Below are 20183 nucleotides of genomic sequence, written 5' to 3'. Positions count from 1 at the left end.
GATCAAAAGACTAGTGAGGCATTATGACAAATAAAGTTGACCCTTAATTTTATTTGTTAATCTCACTGACTGCTGTTGGCCTCTAGTCCTACTATGTATCAGTGCAAAGGGTGTCATGGTTGTGTTCAAACCACTGTCTCACCTCACACCTCCACTCCTCTAATCCGAGATTAAACCTCTTTGGTGCCCATGTTTTCATAATTTGGGTCTTGCACTCATGGAACTTTGAACAGTACCACAGGAACTTGCCCTTTAGTGCACAATGTTGTACCAAACCAAATAAATTAGTCATCAAATGGCCAACAAAAGTAATCCCCTCTGCCTACATAGTGTCCATATCCTTCTATTTTCCTCACATTCATGTGCTTATCTAAACATCGCTTAAATGTCCCCAATGTATCTCCCTCTACCATCACCCCAGGCAGCATATTCCAGGCACCCACCACCCTCTGTGTAAAAAAAACTTGCCTCTCACACCTCCTTTGAAATAACCCCCTTTCACTTTAAATATATCCCATCTGGTATTAGAGATTTCAACTCTGGGAAAAAGATACTGTCTGTCTTATCTATCTATGCCTCTCATAATCTGATAAACATTATGAGATCTCCCCTCAGCCTCCACCCCTCCAGAGAATACAACCCACGTTTGTCCAACCACTCATGATAGCCCATGCCCTCTAATCCAGGAAGCATCCTGGTGAACCCCTTCTCCAGAGGTTCCTTAAATCATTTAACCTGGTTTTTGTGGCTTACAATGCCAGCAATCTGGTTTCAATCCCCTTCGCTGTCTGTAGAGTTTCTGTGTTCTCCGTTACCACATGGGTTTCCTCCAGGTTCTCCGGTTTTCTCCCATGTTCCGATTTCAGTTAGCAAGTTATTGGCACCGGGAGTCTGGTGATGTTTCCGGGCTGCCCCCAGCACACTATCGGACTGTGTTGGTCATTAATGCAGGTGACACATATCACTGTTTGTTTCCATGTACATGTGACAAATATTCTTCATCTTTTTCTATCTTCGGGTCCGATCCTGTTCGTCTCTTTAACGATGTAGATTGTAGTTGCAAGTAATGCAATGACCCTATTGGTAATTGCTTTCCTAACACCAACCCTTTTGGTCTTCACAGATTCGCCACAAGACAATGGGGGATCAGAAATTCTCAAGTATCTGCTGGAGTATTCAGAGGGAAGTTCAGAGGGTGAGGTCTCATTAATCTTCCTCCTTTTATATTAAAGTCTCCGTTTCCCACTGGAGCTGGGTTTTCCAGGAATTCCCACTCCAGGGATGCTGGAAGCCCCCTGCGAGCCACTGATGTCTAAGCCAGCAGAGTGAGGTTTATTCCTGGGATGATGCCTTAGAGAAACCCACTTTAATATGCTAGCATCCCAGGAAGATGCTCACAGTTTATTCATTCCAAAAGAATTGATTAAAAATATAATTTCATATCCCTCATTCCCCACTACAGTGACTTTGGAATACTGTCAGACTTGTATCCCTCATTCCCCAGTACAGTGTATAGGGAACACAGTCTATCCTCATTCCCCAGTACAGTGTATAGGGAACACAGTCTATCCTCATTCCCCAGTACAGTACAGTCCCATGATCCTGTAGGTGGCGCGGCACACAGCAGCAGCGGCCTTTCGGATCTGGTGCTACTTATTTAGTTCTTAATTTAATTTTAAGGCACAATTAGGGTTTAGGGCAATGGATAACAGAGCGACTATCTACCATCGCCAGATACTGCTACAATACAGAGATCGCCCAAAAACAAACCTTCATGAAAATCTGCTGGTTAGATTGCGCGACCTCGGCTTGCTGAGGGAATCGGGCCTGCAGTCCTCGGAGTCGCCTGATGCCTGTGGCCGGAGGTGGGGACGTCGTAAGCGGTGTGCGAGGAAACGGAAGTGAGGCGAGTGGGCAGGAGTCCGTGCCAGGAAAAAAGCAAGCCCTAGCCGGCCGGCTCTCCCGTCCATTCTGCTCTCCAATGGGAGTAAATTGGACTGCATCTGTGGCAACAAAATACTTGGCAGGAGTACAGAAACGGATGGAATCCCGGACGCCACCATTCAGCTGATTATTTATGTAACAGATTTTGCCCCAAGCCATCAGACTACCAACCTACTGCCCTTTGCTGTGCCTATTGTCTTATTTATTATTTTATTGTAATGCCTGCACTGTTCTGTGTACTTTATGCAGTCCTGGGTAGGTCTGTAGTCTAGTGTAGTTTTTGTGTTGGTTTATGTAGTTCAGTGTAGTTTTGGTATTGTTTCATGTAGCACCATGGTCCTGAAAAACGTTGTCTCGTTTTTACTGTGTACTGTACCAGCAGTTATGGTCAAAATGACAATAAAAAGTGACTTGTCTTGACTACAGCTTATAGGGATCACAGTCTATCCTCATTCCCCAGTGTAGTGTGCTGGGAACCAGTCCCTTATCCCTTATTTGCCAGGTGAGTGTGTTAGGAACCCATTCCTGTATCCACCCTTCCCCAGTATGTCAAGCTAAGGGACTATACTGTGTGATAAGCCATGGGGAGTTGCTGTACCTTGCCCTGGACTCCATGACACTGGGTGCAGAGGTCAGTCCTCTGCCTACTTATAGGTTGATATCTACACCTGGTGTACGATGAGTTGTCAGTGCTGATTGGACGAGGGAGCGTTGGGAGATGCTCAGTTTCCTTCTCAATGTCCTTTTACAGGAAGCCAGTGGGAGGTGGTGTACAGCGGATCGTCTAACGAGTACGCCTGCGAGGAACTGAAGCCCGGCACCTTATATCGGTTTAGAGCCTGTTGTATCAGCACCGGGGGTCACAGCCAGGTACAGCACCCAACGTTTTATAGCCACTGTTTCGCAGACAAAAAACCCAGGGTGTGCCAGAAAGAATAAATAGGCCAGGCACCAAGCCGAACTGCGCAAGAAGGCTTTGGGACATGGATTGGGAATTTCCCAGCTACAGGGTAGTGAATCTGTGGAATTCAGTGCCATGGACGGCCAAGGAGGCCTAGTCATTGGGTATATTTAAAGTGGAGCTTGATAGGTTCTTGACGGGTGAGGATGTCAAAGGTCATGGGGAGAAGACAGGAGAATGAAGATAGATTAAGATTAGGTTTATTTACCGCGTGCACACTGAAGCATACTATTGACATCAAATGAAATTAGCAGGGATTTTGCTGGGGGCAGCCCACACGAGTCGCCACACTTCTGGTGCCAACACAACTCACTAACCCTGACCCGTATGTCCTTGGAATGTGGGAGGAAACCCACATGGTCACAGGGAGAATGTACAATCTCCTTATAGACTGTGGAGGGAATTGAATCCCGATCTTGCACATGAAGCATTACGTTTCCTGCTGCTCCACCATTCTGGCCCATTGAGATTGAGAGGGAAGATAAGTCAGCTTTGATTGAATAGTGGAGCAGACTCAGTTGGTTGAATAGCCCAACTCTGCTCCCTTGTCTCATGGCCATGGAAACTTGAAGGTTTAAGGTGGGTTTTGAAGCGACGTAGAGGAGTGTGGGGTGGGTATTCCAGAGGTCAGGGCCCAGGAAGCCAAAGCATGGTCACCTGTGATGGAGCAATTAAGTTTGCAACGCTCCCCTGTCATCACCAATGATAAAATAAATAGAACACACGCATTCTTGCAACTCAACCACACTTTGTTTTACTTGTGCACAATGAGAACAGCACGGCCTCTGTCACCCATGTGGTTCTGAAGTCTGAACAGAAAATAATATTTGTATACAGAATTGGTTTATCAATTACGGATATTGACCATGTGGTAAATTGCTTACGTTTGAATTATTTACCTGAAAAATCAGTTATCATTTGTTAAAACTCAGTAGAAACTACAAGCTGATAACCAATGATACTTTGAAGTTAGTAAAGCAATTGGCCTTTATTAGGTGTGTGTGCCTTGGAGCGCTTATTGCTTCTCCTGACCCCTGATGTGCAAAGGGTTTCTTGCCCGGGCCGTGTGCGCTCTGTCCTTGCCTGGATATCGTGCTAACCCTTTCCTTACTGGAACCTCCTTCCACCACCACCCCCCCCCCCCCCCCCCAAACCCGGAAGTAGAATTTAGGTCAGGATCTCAGCATTGGTGTGGGTATGAGCACTTGTTTAGACTCTAGATTTAAGAATCCCTTGGAAAGAAAAGGCCACAGAATTCCAGGAATCTGAAGGACATTTCGATTGCACTGCCTTCCCCAGATGGTACTGCTCCGAGCATTTCCAATCCACTGGTGTGGGAATTCTGCAGATGGGACGTGCCCTGACTGATGAAGCAAACAGTGCTGCACAGATTTTCTATACCACCCAACAAACGCAAGAGGTTCTGCAGTTACTGGAAATCCAGAATAATGTACACAGAGGAGCTCAACAGATCAGAGACTCAGCAGTGCCTGGCCTGCTGACTTCCTCCAGCATTTTGAATGTGTTATCTACCAGTATTGCTACTTCCAGGGACCTATGGACTTGGAACCCAAGCTCCGTCTGTACATAGTTCTTCCTGAAGTTTGTCCATTTACTGCATAACCCTCCCCTTACATTTGATCTCACCAAGTGCAGCTCCTCAACCTTGTTCAGATTAAACACCATCTGCCATTTCTCTGTCCATATTTCCAACTGACATCTTACAGAATCCTTTGGCAACCCATGTCCCTTTAGAACAGAGGTGAAAGGTATTTCTTTAGCCAGTGGGTGGTGAATCTGTGGAACTCATTGCCACTGTAGAGGCCAAGACATTGGGTATATTTAGAGAAAAGGTTGACAGGTTCTTGATTAGTCAGGGTGTCAAAGGTTATGGGGAGAAGGCAGGTGAATGAGGTTGAGAGGGATAATAAATCAGCCATGATGGAATGGCAGAGCAAATTGTGTTGCTACATTTTATGGTCTTACCCTCATGATCTACACCTGCACCAATTTTGTGTCATCTGCAAATTTAACAATCAGCCCACCTACATTGTCCAGATCACTGAAATACTTCACAAACAACACTGATCGCCACAGAACACCACTCTACCGTGACCCCTCATCGGGCTCCAGAACCACCATGGATAGCTTCACTCATCTCAACACCAAACTGATTCCACAACCTATGGGCTTACTTTCAATGACTCTGCAATTCATGCTCTCAATATTATTTATTAATTATTATTTTGTTTTTCTTTTTATATTTGAACAATTAGTTTTTTGCACATTGGTTGTCCATATTTATTTGCATGTTGCGTTTCTTTGTTTTTACTGTGAATGCCTGCAAGAAAATAAATATAGTATATGGTGACATATATGTACTCTAATAATAAATCTGCTTTGAACTTTGAACTACCCTCTGCCTTCTATGGCCAAACCCATTCTGAATCCAATCCAGCACGTCACAGTGACTCCTGTGTGCCTTAATCTTGTGGAATCAGCCCAGCACAGATGATCTTGTCCATGTAGACAACATCTGCTGCCCTACCCTCATCTGACATCTTCCTCACCTCCTCAAAAAACTCAATCATTTGTAAGACAGGACCTGCCCTTCAATGAAGACACGCTTTCAATACCTAAGAATTTTCCACACATAGACTGGGAAGCCCATACTGTACAAGAGATGGATGGGTTGGAGTTTGTAAAATGTGTGCAGGATAGTTTTTTGCAGCAATACATAGAGGTACCAACTAGAGAAGGGGCAGTGTTGGATCTTCTGTTAGGGAATGAAATAGGTCAGGTGACGGAGGTATGTGTCGGGGAGCACTTCAGGTCCAGTGATCACAATGCCATTAGTTTCAATATAATTATGGAGAAGTATAGGACTGGACCCAGGGTTGAGATTTTTGATTGGAGAAAGGCTAACTTTGAGGAGATGTGAAAGGATTTAGAAGGAGCGGTTGGGACAATTTGTTTTATGGGAAGGATAGAGAAATAGAGAGATGGCGGTTTATAGAGAATTTATAGAGAAATGGCGGTCATTTAAAGGTGAAATTTTGAGGGTACAGAATCTTTATGTTCCTGTTAGGTTGAAAGGAAAGGTTAAAAGTTTGAGGGAGCCATGGTTTTCAAGGGATATTGGAAACTTGGTTAGGAAAAAGAGAGATATCTACAATAAAAATAGGCACCATGGAGTAAATGAGGTGCTCGAGGAATATAAAGAATGTAAGAAGAATCTTAAGAAAGAAATTAGAAAAGCTAAAAGAAGATATGAGGTTGCTTTGGCAAGTAAGATGAAAATAAATTCAAAGGGTTTCTACAGTTATATTAATAGCAAAAGGATAGTGAAGGATAAAATTGGTTCCTTAGAGAATCAGAGCCGAAAGAGATGGGGGAGATTTTGAACAATTTCTTTTCTTCGGTATTCACTATTGAATTGTGTAAGGTAAGCGAAACAAATAGGGAAGTTATGGAAACTACGACGATTAAAGAGGAGGAAGTACTGGCGCTTTTAAGGAATATAAAAGTGGATAAATCTCCGGATCCTGACAGGATATTCCCTAGGACCTTGAAGGAGGTTAGTGTAAAAATAGCAGGGGCTCTGACAGAAATATTTTAAATGTCATTAGAAACGGGGATGGTGCCGGAGAATTGGCGTATTGCTCATGTGGTTCCATTGTTTAAAAAGGGTTCTAAGAGTAAACCTAGCAATTATAGGCCTGTCAGTTTGACGTCAGCGGTGGGTAAATTAATGGAAAGTATTCTTAGAGATGGTATATATAATTATCTGGATAGACAGGGTCTGATTAGGAACAGTCAACATAGATTTGTGCATGGAAGGTCATGTTTGACAAATCTTATTGAATTTTTTGAAGAGGTTACGAGGAAAGTTGACGAGGGTAAAGCAGTGGATGTTGTCTATATGGACTTCAGTAAGGCCTTTGACAAGGTTCCACATGGAAGGTTAGTTAGGAAGGTTCAATCGTTAGTTATTAATATTGAAATAGTAAATTGGATTCAACAGTGGCTGGATGGGAGATGCCAGAGAGTAGTGGTGGATAACTGTTTGTCAGGTTGGAGGCCGGTGACTAGTGGTGTGCCTCAGGGATCTGTACTGGGTCCAGTGTTGTTTGTCATATACATTAATGATCTGGATGATGGGGTGGTAAATTGGATTAGTAAGTATGCAGATGATACTAAGGTAGGTGGCATTGTGGATAATGAAGTAGGTTTTCAAAGTTTGCAGAGAGATTTAGGCCAATTAGAAGAGTGGGCTGAGCGATGGCAGATGGAGTTTAATGCTGATAAGTGTGAGGTGCTATATTTTGGTAGGAATAATCCAAATAGGACATACATGGTAAATGGTAGGGCATTGAAGAATGCAGTAGAACAGAGTGATCTAGGAATAATGGTGCATAGTTCCCTGAAGGTGGAATCTCATGTGGATAGGGTGGTGAAGAAAGCTTTTAGTATGTTGGCCTTTATAAATCAGAGCATTGAGTATAGGAGTTGGGATGTAATGTTAAAATTGTACAAGGCATTGGTAAGGCCAAATTTGGAGTATTGTGTACAGTTTTGGTCACTGAATTATAGGAAAGATGTCAACAAAATAGAGAGAGTGCAGAGAAGATTTACTAGAATGTTACCTGGGTTTCAGCATCTGAGTTACAGGGAAAGATTGAACAAGTTAGGTCTTTATTCTTTGGAGTGTAGAAGGTTGATGGGGGACTTGATAGAGGTATTTAAAATTATGAGGGGGATAGATAAAGTTGACGTGGATAGGCTTTTTCCATTGAGAGTAGGGGAGATTCAAACAAGAGGACATGAGTTGAGAGTTAGGGGAGCAAAAGTTTAAGGGTAACACGAGGGGGAATTTCTTTACTCAGAGAGTGGTAGCTGTGTGGAATGAGCTTCCAGTAGAAATGGTACAGGCAGGTTCGTTATTGTCCTCTCAATCTTCTACATTCTAAAGAAAACAGTCCTAACTTATAACTCAGGTCCTCCAGACCCAACAACATCCTTGTAAATTTTCTCTGCACTCTTTCAATCTTGTTTACATCTTTCCTGTAGGTAGGTGACCAAAACTGCACACAATACTCCAAATTAGGCCTCAACAACATCTTATACAATTTCAGCATAACATCCCACCTCCTGAACTGAGTACATTGATTTATGAAGGCCAACGTGTCAAAAGCTTTCTTTACAAACCTATCTACCTGTGACACCACTTTCAATGAATTATGGACCTGTATTCCCAGATCTCGTTGTTCTAGATAGATAGATAGATACTTTATTCATCCCCATGGGGAAATTCAGCATTTTTTTCCAATGTCCCATACACTTGTTGTAGCAAAAACTCATTACATACAATACAATACTTAACTCAGTAATAATATGATATGCATCTAAATCACTAGCTCAAAAAGCATTAATAATAGCTTTAAAAAGTTCTTAAGTCCTGGCAGTTGAATTGTAAAGCCTAATGGCATTGGGGAGTATTGACCTCTTCATCCTGTCTGAGGAGCATTGCATCGACAGTAACCTGTCGCTGAAACTGCTTCTCTGTCTCTGGATGGTGCTATGTAGAGGATGTTCAGGGTTTTCCATAATTGACCGTAGCCTACTCAGCGCCCTTCGCTCAGCTACCGATGTTAAACTCTCCAGTACTTTGCCCACGACAGAGCCCGCCTTCCTTATCAGCTTATTAAGACGTGAGGCGTCCTTCTTCTTAATGCTTCCTCCCCAACACGCCACCACAAAGAAGAGGGCGCTCTCAACAACTGACCTATAGAACATCTTCAGCATCTCACTGCGGACATTGAATGACGCCAACCTTCTAAGGAAGTACAGTCGACTCTGTGCCTTCCTGCACAAGGCATCTGTGTTGGCAGTCCAGTCTAGCTTCTCGTCCAACTGTACTCCCAGATACTTGTAGGTCTTAACCTGCTCCACACACTCTCCATTAATGATCACTGGCTCCATGTGAGTCCTAGATCTCCTAAAGTCCACCACCATCTCCTTGGTCTTGGTGACATTGAGACGCAGGTAGTTTGAGTTGCACCATATCACAAAGTCCTGTATCAGTTTCCTATACTCCTCCTCCTGTCCATTCCTGACACACCCCACTATGGCCGTGTCATCAGCGAACTTCTGCACATGGCAGGACTCCGAGTTATATTGGAAGTCAGATGTGTACAGGGTGAACAGGACCGGAGAGAGTACGGTTCCCTGTGGCGCTCCTGTGCTGCTGACCACTGTGTCAGACCTACAGTCTCCCAACCGCACATACTGAGGTCTATCTGTCAAGTAGTCCACTATCCAATCCACCATGTAAGAGTCTACTCCCATCTCCGTTAGTTTGTGCTTTAATATCTTGGGCTGGATGGTGTTAAAGGCACTAGAGAAGTCAAGGAATGTAATCCTCACAGCACAACTGACCCCATCTAGGTGAGAGAGTGATTTGTGCAGCAAATACGTGATAGCATCCTCCACTCCCACCTTCTCCTTATACGCAAACTGAAGCGGATCCCGGGCGTGCCTGGTTTGTGGCCTCAGATTCTGTATTATCAGCCGCTCCATGGTCTTCATCACGTGCGACGTCAAGGCAACAGGTCTGAAGTCATTCAACTCCTTTGGCTGTGGTTTCTTCGGTACCGGGACAATACAAGATGTTTTCCACTGTCTGGGTACTCTTCTCTGATCTAGACTCATGTTGAAGATGCGCTGTAGTGGTTCTCCCAGTTCAGTCGCACAGGCCCTTAGTAATCGTGGGCCACACTTCTCAGTCCCCGACCATTCACTGTATGAGACCTACCCTGGTCGATCCTACCGAAGTGCAAAATCTCACATTTCTCTGCATTACATTCCGTCAGCCATTTTTGAGCCTGTTTTTTCCAGTTGAAGCAGATCCTTCTCCTACCATCTGTGGCTATTTCCACAAGGCCAATGTCTGATCCAATTTACAACCTCGTGCTGAATGCTGAGCGACTCAACCTTCTTGACCAACCTCCCATGCCAGACCTTGTCAAATGCCTTACTAAAGTCCATGTAGACAACATCTATTGCCTTGCTTTCATCCTGGTAACTTCCTCAATAAACTCTGTAAGATTGATTAGACATGACCTACCACGCACAAAGCCATGCTGGCTATCCTTAATCAGTCCCTGTCTATCCAAGTACTTATATCCAGTCCCTTAGAGTACCTTACAATAACTTTCCAAATGATGCCAGGTGTACTGGCCTATCATTTCCTGGTTTCTGTTTAGAGCCTTTCTTAAACAGCGGAACCACGTTGGCTACCCTCAAATTCTCAGGTACCTCCCCTGTCACTAAGGATAATTTAAGTATCTCTGCTTGGGCTCCATTATTTTCTGCACTTGCCTCTTGTAGATCTGATAGAGGTTTACAAAATTATGAGATGTACACATAGGCTAAATGGAATCAGGCTTTTTCCACTGAGGCTGGGTGGGACTACAACTGAAGGTCGTGGGTTAAAAGTGAAAGGTGAAAAGTTTAAGGGGAAATGAGGAGAATCACCTGCACTCAGACAGTGATAAGAGTGTGGAATGATCTCAAGTGGTGCATGCGAGCTCGATTTCAATGTGTAAGATAGGTACATGGATAGTAGGGGTATGGAGGGTTATGGCCCCTGTGGCTGGCTGGTTAAATGGTTCATCATGGACTAGATGGGCCAAAGAGCCTGTTTCTGTGCTTTACTTTTCTATGACATGAGGATGGTGCGAGTGTGGGACGAGCTGCCAGTGGAAGTGGCGGTTGTGGGTTTGATAGTTTGATTGAAGTTTGGATAGGTACATGAGTCAAAGAGCCTATTTCACTTCTGTCGTGCTGCATGACTAATTCTCTGCCCTTCTGTGCCACCGGTCTCGCTGCTGCAGTGCTCTGACAGTCTGTCCGCCCGCACCCTGAGCACGGCACCAGGATTCTGCCAGCCTCCCAGGCTCGTGGGGAAAGCCAAACACAAGGAGCTTCAGATCGAGTGGGGTAAGTGCCGAGTAAAGGAATCATTTCTGACGACAGAGGGAGATGGGTAGCGGTTCAGGGAGGGAATCTCTCAGACCTCAGGGTCCACTTAGCAGGTTCTATGGGAATAAACATAGAACAGAAATCAGTACAGGACAAGAACAGGCCCCTTGGCCCACAGTGTTGTGCCGAATCAATTAAATCTGTCATCAACTAAACTAATCTCTTCAGCCTACACAACATCCATATCCTTCCATTTTCCTCACATTCATGTACCTATGTGAACATCTCTTAAACATCTCTAATGTATCTGCCTCTATCACCACCCCAGGCAACGCATTCCAGACACCCACCACTCTCTGTGTAAATAAAAACTTCCCCTTCACATCACCTTACCCCCTCTCACCTTAAATACATGCTCTGTGGTATTAGACATATAATAAAGGGGCTGGACTGGGTAATTAGTTTATTATTAGTTTCTTATTTTTACATGGGGGGGAATCTGTTTGAATTCTATTGAATATTGAAAGGCCTGGATAGAGTGGACCTAGAGAGAATATTTCCTATATTCAAGAGTCTAAGCCCAGAGGACACAGCCTCAGAATAGAGGGATATCTATTTAGAACAGAGATAAGGCTTAGACTACGTCTACACTAGACCGGATAATTTTGAAAATGCCTTTCGTGTAAAAACGATAGGCGTCCATACCAAGCGTTTTTGAAAATATCTCTGTCCACATTGAAACGGAGATTTTGGCGAATCTCCTCCTACTGCGCATGCACAGGACACATCTACCAAAAACAAGCGACATGGTTGGTGTCGAATCTCGCCGTGAAAGAGTTGGTGCGCATTTGTTCAGTTACAGACTAGAAAAACTTAAATGACGGACAGCTGTCGGCTCTCGCGCAGGAGGATTTAAAACTAAAAAAATAATACTGGAGCGTACGGAGGCAACCGACAGGGAGTTCACGGACAGATTGACCCGGCTGATGACGAACATTGAAAAACTGACTAACTCTGTTGCATTAATAAAGCACCTTGTTAAATGTGTAAAACATGTCTGCATCAGTATTGTCTTGTATTTCCATACAATGTTACATTAGGCTGTTACACATCTATTGTCAGAGAAGTACTTGCATAAATAGCTAAACCACCTTCATACGAGCAAGGACAGAAAACAGGGCAAAGTGAGTATAGTTATTTATTCAGTAAGTTATGGGTCAAAGTATTTGGTGGGTACATTTCTAACTCTATTAGCTTCAGTCTCGTTGCCGTCTATTCTGAAATTGTTAGGTTACGTTCAAGAAAACAATGAAGTGGCGCGCTGCTGCCAGCATCTGTTCAGGCAAGTCATGACAGTGTTTTTAAATTTCTCCGGTTACCCCATCCACACTGCTCTGGCCAAGCGGTGTTTTCAAAATTACACATTCTGGAGAGCGTTTTAGAAAAACTCCGGTTTCGGGGGACGAAAACATTGTTTTAGTGTGGACGAAGGGTAAAAACGAAGAGGAAAACGCTTCGGTTACGGATTTATCTGGTGTAGTGTGGACGTAGCCTTAATTTCTTTCACCAGAAGGTCCATTGCCACAGGACGGCTGTGGAGATCAAATGATTGGATTTATTTAAAATGGTGTTAATTGGTTCCTGATTAGTCAGGATGTATAAGGTTACAGGGAGAAAGCAAGAGAATGGGGTTGAGAGGGATAATAATTCAGTCATAATGGAAATGGGAATTGGCAGAGAAGAGCTGATGGAGTGAGTGGCCTTATTTTGCTCCGATGTCTTATGGTTTTCTATATATACACACACAGTATATCTGAGGGTTAGCGTGCCATCCATACAGATTATTTCACAACATCACTATATCAAAGTAGCGAGTGTAACGAGGGAAAAGCTATAAGAGACCACGTCATAGGAGCAGAATTAGACCCTTTGGTCCTCTGAGTCTACACGGCCATTCGGTCATGTAGAATTAAGTGTTGCAGTTGGAGAAAGTGCAGTGCAGGCGGACAATGAGGTGCAAGATCACAATGAGTTAGAGTGGGAGATCAACAATCCGTTTTAATGCTCAAGAGGTTAGTTCAAGAGTCCAAGGGTGGTTAAGAAAGTGTATGGTGCGTTGGCCTTAATTAATCGGGATTGAGTTCAAGGCCTTGCGGTAGTGTTGCAGCTCTATAAAACTCTGAATACAGGGCCAGAGCCATCAATTGATCCTCATACGTTAACCCTTTAATTCCTGAATAGTTTTCATGGACCTCCTCTGAACCCTCTCCAATGCCAGTACATCCTTTCCAAGATCAGGGGCCCCAAACTGCTCACAATACTCCAAGTTATCTGGTCAGAGTACAAGTCTTGTCTACCATCCATCCAAGTGGACCAAGTCAGGAATTCCTTTATCGCAGAGATTGGAGATCACTGAGATGAACCCGCACGGACCATCAAATAACCCATTGATGCTGAATCCCCAGAGTGCTGAAGACAATGGAAGTTAATGAGAGTTTTCAAATAATTGGTAGATGAACTGCTTAATGAAGATGACTGATGGGGAGGGAGGAGAAATTTTCTTGCAGCTGTAGTTGGTGAAAGTGGACAAGAGGGGTTGTCAGGGAATAACGGTGTAGATTTCCTTTACTCTATCTTTATTGTCCTCTTCCCACTCCCACCTCTCTGTCCCTCACTCACCGCCTTCCTTTCTCTCCCTTGTTTCCCCTTCCTATGCCTCCTGTCCTCCTCCTCTGCACTCTCCCTTTCCCTCTCACTCTCCCACTCTCCTTTTCCATTTCCTCTTCAACCCTTCTCCTCCGTCTTTCTCCCTTCTTGCACTGTGCGTGACCCTCTATCTCTCTAACTTCCTCTGCCTGTCTCCCCTCTCTCCCCCTCTCTCTCTCTCCCTCTCCCTCTGCCTCTCTCCCCTCTCTCCCACTCTCTCTCTCCCCTCTCCCACTCTCTCTCTCCCTCTTCCCCCTCTCCCTCTCCCTCTGCCTCTCTCCCCCTCTCCCTCTCCCTCTCTCCTCTCTCTCCGCCTCCCTCTCTCCCTCTCCCTCTCCCCCTCTCTGCAGGCCCCCCACCAGACGAGGACTCCCTGGTGACGGAGTACAGCGTGGAGATGAGTGTGGGGGAGCAGGAAGCGGCCGAGGTTTACCGTGGTCAGGCGCCGCACTGTACCGTCAGCGGCCTTCTGCCCAGCACCACCTACGTCTTCAGGGTGCGGGGTGCCAGCGATTCAGGGGTGAGTCACCTCCACCTGTCCTTCCCGAAACCTCATGTATGGAGCCTCGACAATATCTCCCATCCTCTGGGACTCCCCACTTCTGCTGCCTGCACGATGCTGGCCCTCTACCTCGCTCTGCTCTCCTTAACACGGTAGCGTAGCACAACGCTTTACAGCGCCGATGACCAGGGGTCAATTCCTGCTGCTGCCTGTAAGGAGTTTGTATGTTGTCCCCGTGACCATGTGGGTTTCCTCCGGGTGCTCGGGTTTCCTCCCATGTTCCTAAGGCGTACGGGTTAAGGTTAGTAACTTGTGGGCATGCTGTGTTGGCATAGAAATATGGCAACACCGATGGGCTGCCCCAGCACGTCTTGGACTGTGTCGGTCGTTGACACAATCAGCACATCTCACTGGATGTTTCGATGTACATGTGACAAGTAAAGCTTTATTTTTAATGCATATCACCCCCGCAGTTCAGCTGCCTGGGTCCAAACTCACCTCACAAACCCTCGAGCATCACTCACACACACCTTCTTATGCTCTCACACTAATCCTCTCGCACACTCTCCTGCACTCACGTTCACTCATTTATACTCATGCTTACACTCTCACACTCACTCATACTCTTACCCTCACTCCCACACTCTTTCACACTCATGCTCCCTCATTCACATTCACACATGCTTTCTCACAATTGCACTCTCACATTCTTTCACACTTGCACTTTTGCACACTCACTCACTCACATTCAGTCTCACACACTCACACACTCTTACACACACTCTATCACATACTCTCACACTCTCTGTCTCACACTCTCTCACTCTCACACACTCTCACACTCCCTCACTCTCATGCTCACACTCTATCACACACTCTCACACTCTCTCACTCTCACACACTCTCACACTCCCTCACTCTCATGCTCACACTCTGTCACACACTCTCACACTCCCTCACTCTCACACACTCTCACACTCCCTCACTCTCACTCTCACACTCGCACACACTCACTGACTCTCCCATTGAGTTTCACACTCTCACACGTGGAGCTCGGGGTTGAAGATGGGTTACCAGAGCTGTGATGCAGCAACACTACCCGCAGTGACCCTGCCACCCATTCAGAGCTCTGAATCATTGTTAAATAGACGCTGGGGCTTTCAGTCTCACTCCCCTTCCTGTTGGCGAGGTGCAGTATATACTCTCAGGGGTTTGTCCCTCTCCTTCCCTGACTTTTCCTTTGCTCTCCGACAGTACGGACCATTCTCGGACATGACAGAGCTCACCACGGCAGAGGGCCCACCAGTACAGTGTAAAGCACCGGTCCTTTCTTGCACATCGGTCACCAGTGTACTCGTGAACTGGGAGGTAGGTGGCATCTAAATGCAGGGGTTTCGTCTGATCAGGGGTGTAAGCATTGCCATTGTTGCAGGACCTCAGTTTCTAAACTCTGAGATGCAAAGGAGTCCTTGTGCAGGATTTCCTGAAGGTTAATTTGCAGGTTGAGTCGGTGGTGAGGAGGGCAAATGCAATGTTAGCATTAACTAGACGACCGGGTGACCTGTTGGGGCACCCTTTGAGAGAAAGGTAGTGCAGTCTGATGTGATGTGCTTTGGAAATTAAAGAAGGAAAACTCAGTTTATTAAAGAAGAAAGACGTGTAGCAAGACAAACATAGTCTGTCTCTTCCTCTCTCCTCCTTCTGTGCCTGTTTTTGTCATTCTGGAGACGCGCAGCCCTTTCATCCTCCGTCTCTTCATCTCTTCTACCATTTGTTCTTTCTCTGATCCTGGAGTCGCGTGGCCCTGGCCTGATCCTATTCTTGTTCTGTCCTCCTTCTGTGCCTGTTGTTGTCATTTTGGAGACATGCATGCCTGTCCTCCTCCATCTCTTCTTCTGTCATCTTTTTTGTCCTGACTCTTTGATCCTGGAGTTGTGCGGCCCTGGCCTCATCCAATTCTTGTTCTCTCCCTCTCCTTGCCGCTTCCCGACGACGTTTGGCGTCATCTCTTGACCATATTGTCCCCCTTCTCTTTCCACGCGGCATAATTAGGCTGTCCACATTTTTTTACCCTAATGCTGGATAGAAAATACAAAGCAGTAACACTAAAACATCCAGGATGCTGATTATTCTTGATGATGTGGTTGGCGCTCTCCTAAATGGACGTGATAGCCCTGCCCTTTTGCTGTGGTTGGTGTCGCTGCTGTAAGCATCGTGAGGCGCTGCTGAGGCTGGCCGTGTGCATGCGTCGTGGTGTCGCGTCGCAGTTTCCATGGAAGGTGGAATTGGCTCTGTGAGCATCGTGAGGCGCTGCTGAGACTGGCCGTGTGCATGCATCGTGGTGTCGCGTCGCGGTTTCCGTTAAAGCTGGAATTGGCTCTGTGAGCATCGTGAGGCGCTGCTGAGACTGGCCGTGTGCACGCGCGTCGTGGTGTCGCGTCGCGGTTTCCGTTAAAGCTGGAATTGGCTCTGTGAGCATCGTGAGGCGCTGCTGAGACTGGCTGTGTGCACGCGCGTCGTGGTGTCGCGTCGCGGTTTCCATGGAAGCTGGAATTGGCTCTGTGAGCATCGTGAGGCGCTGCTGAGGCTGGCTGTGTGCACGCGCGTCGTGGTGTCGCGTTGCGGTTTCCATGGAAGCTGGAATTGGCTCTGTGAGCATCGTGAGGCGCTGCTGAGGCTGGCCGTGTGCATGCGTCGTGGTGTCGCGTCGCGGTTTCCATGGAAGGTGGAATTGGCTCTGTGAGCATCGTGAGGCGCTGCTGAGACTGGCTGTGTGCACGCGCGTCGTGGTGTCGCGTCGCGGTTTCCATGGAAGCTGGAATTGGCTCTGTGAGCATCGTGAGGCGCTGCTGAGGCTGGCCGTGTGCATGCGTCGTGGTGTCGCGTCGCGGTTTCCGTTAAAGCTGGAATTGGCTCTGTGAGCATCGTGAGGCGCTGCTGAGACTGGCTGTGTGCACGCGCGTCGTGGTGTCGCGTCGCGGTTTCCATGGAAGCTGGAATTGGCTCTGTGAGCATCGTGAGGCGCTGCTGAGGCTGGCTGTGTGCACGCGCGTCGTGGTGTCGCGTTGCGGTTTCCATTGAAGGTGGAATTGGCTCTGTGAGCATCGTGAGGCGCTGCTGAGACTGGCTGTGTGCACGCGCGTCGTGGTGTCGCGTCGCGGTTTCCATGGAAGCTGGAATTGGCTCTGTGAGCATCGTGAGGCGCTGCTGAGGCTGGCTGTGTGCACGCGCGTCGTGGTGTCGCGTCGCGGTTTCCATGGAAGGTGGAATTGGCTCTGTGAGCATCGTGAGGCGCTGCTGAGACTGGCTGTGTGCACGCGCGTCGTGGTGTCGCGTCGCGGTTTCCATGGAAGCTGGAATTGGCTCTGTGAGCATCGTGAGGCGCTGCTGAGGCTGGCCGTGTGCATGCGTCGTGGTGTCGCGTCGCGGTTTCCGTTAAAGCTGGAATTGGCTCTGTGAGCATCGTGAGGCGCTGCTGAGACTGGCCGTGTGCACGCGCGTCGTGGTGTCGCGTCGCGGTTTCCGTTAAAGCTGGAATTGGCTCTGTGAGCATCGTGTGGCGCTGCTGAGACTGGCTGTGTGCACGCGCGTCGTGGTGTCGCGTCGCGGTTTCCATGGAATCTGGAATTGGCTCTGTGAGCATCGTGAGGCGCTGCTGAGGCTGGCTGTGTGCACGCGCGTCGTGGTGTCGCGTCGCGGTTTCCATGGAAGCTGGAATTGGCTCTGTGAGCATCGTGAGGCGCTGCTGAGGCTGGCCGTGTGCATGCGTCGTGGTGTCGCGTCGCGGTTTCCATGGAAGGTGGAATTGGCTCTGTGAGCATCGTGAGGCGCTGCTGAGACTGGCTCTGTGCACGCGCGTCGTGGTGTCGCGTCGCGGTTTCCATGGAAGCTGGAATTGGCTCTGTGAGCATCGTGAGGCGCTGCTGAGGCTGGCCGTGTGCATGCGTCGTGGTGTCGCGTCGCGGTTTCCGTTAAAGCTGGAATTGGCTCTGTGAGCATCGTGAGGCGCTGCTGAGACTGGCTGTGTGCACGCGCGTCGTGGTGTCGCGTCGCGGTTTCCATGGAAGCTGGAATTGGCTCTGTGAGCATCGTGAGGCGCTGCTGAGGCTGGCTGTGTGCACGCGCGTCGTGGTGTCGCGTTGCGGTTTCCATGGAAGGTGGAATTGGCTCTGTGAGCATCGTGAGGCGCTGCTGAAACTGGCTGTGTGCACGCGCGTCGTGGTGTCGCGTCGCGGTTTCCATGGAAGCTGGAATTGGCTCTGTGAGCATCGTGAGGCGCTGCTGAGGCTGGCTGTGTGCACGCGCGTCGTGGTGTCGCGTCGCGGTTTCCATGGAAGGTGGAATTGGCTCTGTGAGCATCGTGAGGCGCTGCTGAGACTGGCTGTGTGCACGCGCGTCGTGGTGTCGCGTCGCGGTTTCCATGGAAGCTGGAATTGGCTCTGTGAGCATCGTGAGGCGCTGCTGAGGCTGGCCGTGTGCATGCGTCGTGGTGTCGCGTCGCGGTTTCCGTTAAAGCTGGAATTGGCTCTGTGAGCATCGTGAGGCGCTGCTGAGACTGGCTGTGTGCACGCGCGTCGTGGTGTCGCGTCGCGGTTTCCATGGAAGCTGGAATTGGCTCTGTGAGCATCGTGAGGCGCTGCTGAGGCTGGCTGTGTGCACGCGCGTCGTGGTGTCGCGTTGCGGTTTCCATGGAAGGTGGAATTGGCTCTGTGAGCATCGTGAGGCGCTGCTGAGGCTGACCGTGTGCATGCGTCGTGGTGTCGCGTCGCGGTTTCCGTTAAAGCTGGAATTGGCTCTGTGAGCATCGTGAGGCGCTGCTGAGACTGGCTGTGTGCACGTGCGTCGTGGTGTCGCGTCGCGGTTTCCATGGAAGCTGGAATTGGCTCTGTGAGCATCGTGAGGCGCTGCTGAGGCTGGCTGTGTGCATGTGTCGTGGTGTCGCGTCGCGGTTTCCATGGAAGTTGGAATCGGCTCTGTGAGCATCGTGAGGCGCTGCTGAGACTGACCGTGTGCATGCGTCGTGGTGTCGCGTCGCGGTTTCCGTTAAAGCTGGAATTGGCTCTGTGAGCATCGTGAGGCGCTGCTGAGGCTGGCCGTGCACGTGCGTCGTGGTGTCGCGTCGCGGTTTCCATGGAAGCTGGAATTGGCTCTGTGAGCATCGTGAGGCCCTGCTGAGGCTGGCCGTGTGCATGCGTCGTGGTGTCGCGTCGCGGTTTCCGTTAAAGCTGGAATTGGCTCTGTGAGCATCGTGAGGCGCTGCTGAGACTGGCTGTGTGCACGCGCGTCGTGGTGTCGCGTCGCGGTTTCCATGGAAGCTGGAATTGGCTCTGTGAGCATCGTGAGGCGCTGCTGAGGCTGGCCGTGTGCATGCGTCGTGGTGTCGCGTCGCGGTTTCCATGGAAGCTGGAATTGGCTCTGTGAGCATCGTGAGGCGCTGCTGAGGCTGGCTGTGTGCACGCGCGTCGTGGTGTCGCGTTGCGGTTTCCATGGAAGGTGGAATTGGCTCTGTGAGCATCGTGAGGCGCTGCTGAGGCTGGCCGTGTGCATGCGTCGTGGTGTCGCGTCGCGGTTTCCGTTAAAGCTGGAATTGGCTCTGTGAGCATCGTGAGGCGCTGCTGAGACTGGCTGTGTGCACGCGCGTCGTGGTGTCGCGTCGCGGTTTCCATGGAAGCTGGAATTGGCTCTGTGAGCATCGTGAGGCGCTGCTGAGGCTGGCCGTGCACGTGCGTCGTGGTGTCGCGTCGCGGTTTCCATGGAAGCTGGAATTGGCTCTGTGAGCATCGTGAGGCGCTGCTGAGACTGGCCGTGTGCACGCGCGTCGTGGTGTCGCGTCGCGGTTTCCGTTAAAGCTGGAATTGGCTCTGTGAGCATCGTGAGGCGCTGCTGAGGCTGGCCGTGCACGCGCGTCGTGTTGTCGCGTCGCGGTTTCCGTTAAAGCTGGAATTGGCTCTGTGAGCATCGTGAGGCGCTGCTGAGACTGGCCGTGTGCACGCTCGTCGTGGTGTCGCGTCGCGGTTTCCGTTAAAGCTGGAATTGGCTCTGTGAGCATCGTGAGGCGCTGCTGAGACTGGCCGTGTGCACGCGCAT

The 20183-nt window shown here is 48.5% G+C and overlaps 1 protein-coding gene across 3 annotated transcripts in view; it reads left to right on the top strand.

The window, feature by feature from the left end:
* fndc3ba (fibronectin type III domain containing 3Ba) overlaps nucleotides 1-20183 on the top strand; it is a 550239-nt gene that overhangs the window by 482674 nt on the left and 47382 nt on the right. For all 3 annotated transcript variants that reach the window (XM_073041702.1, XM_073041703.1, XM_073041701.1), the window contains exons 16-20: nucleotides 1124-1195; nucleotides 2696-2814; nucleotides 10801-10906; nucleotides 13945-14114; nucleotides 15351-15464. In XM_073041702.1, coding sequence (XP_072897803.1) covers nucleotides 1124-1195; nucleotides 2696-2814; nucleotides 10801-10906; nucleotides 13945-14114; nucleotides 15351-15464 — 581 coding nt within the window. The remainder of the gene's footprint in view (nucleotides 1-1123; nucleotides 1196-2695; nucleotides 2815-10800; nucleotides 10907-13944; nucleotides 14115-15350; nucleotides 15465-20183) is intronic.

This window comes from Hemitrygon akajei, chromosome 3 (assembly GCF_048418815.1).
Source record: "Hemitrygon akajei chromosome 3, sHemAka1.3, whole genome shotgun sequence".
In the NCBI taxonomy this organism is placed as follows: domain Eukaryota; kingdom Metazoa; phylum Chordata; class Chondrichthyes; order Myliobatiformes; family Dasyatidae; genus Hemitrygon; species Hemitrygon akajei.
Note: the sequence above shows the minus strand (reverse complement) of the source record. Positions and strands in the feature narration are given on the sequence as shown.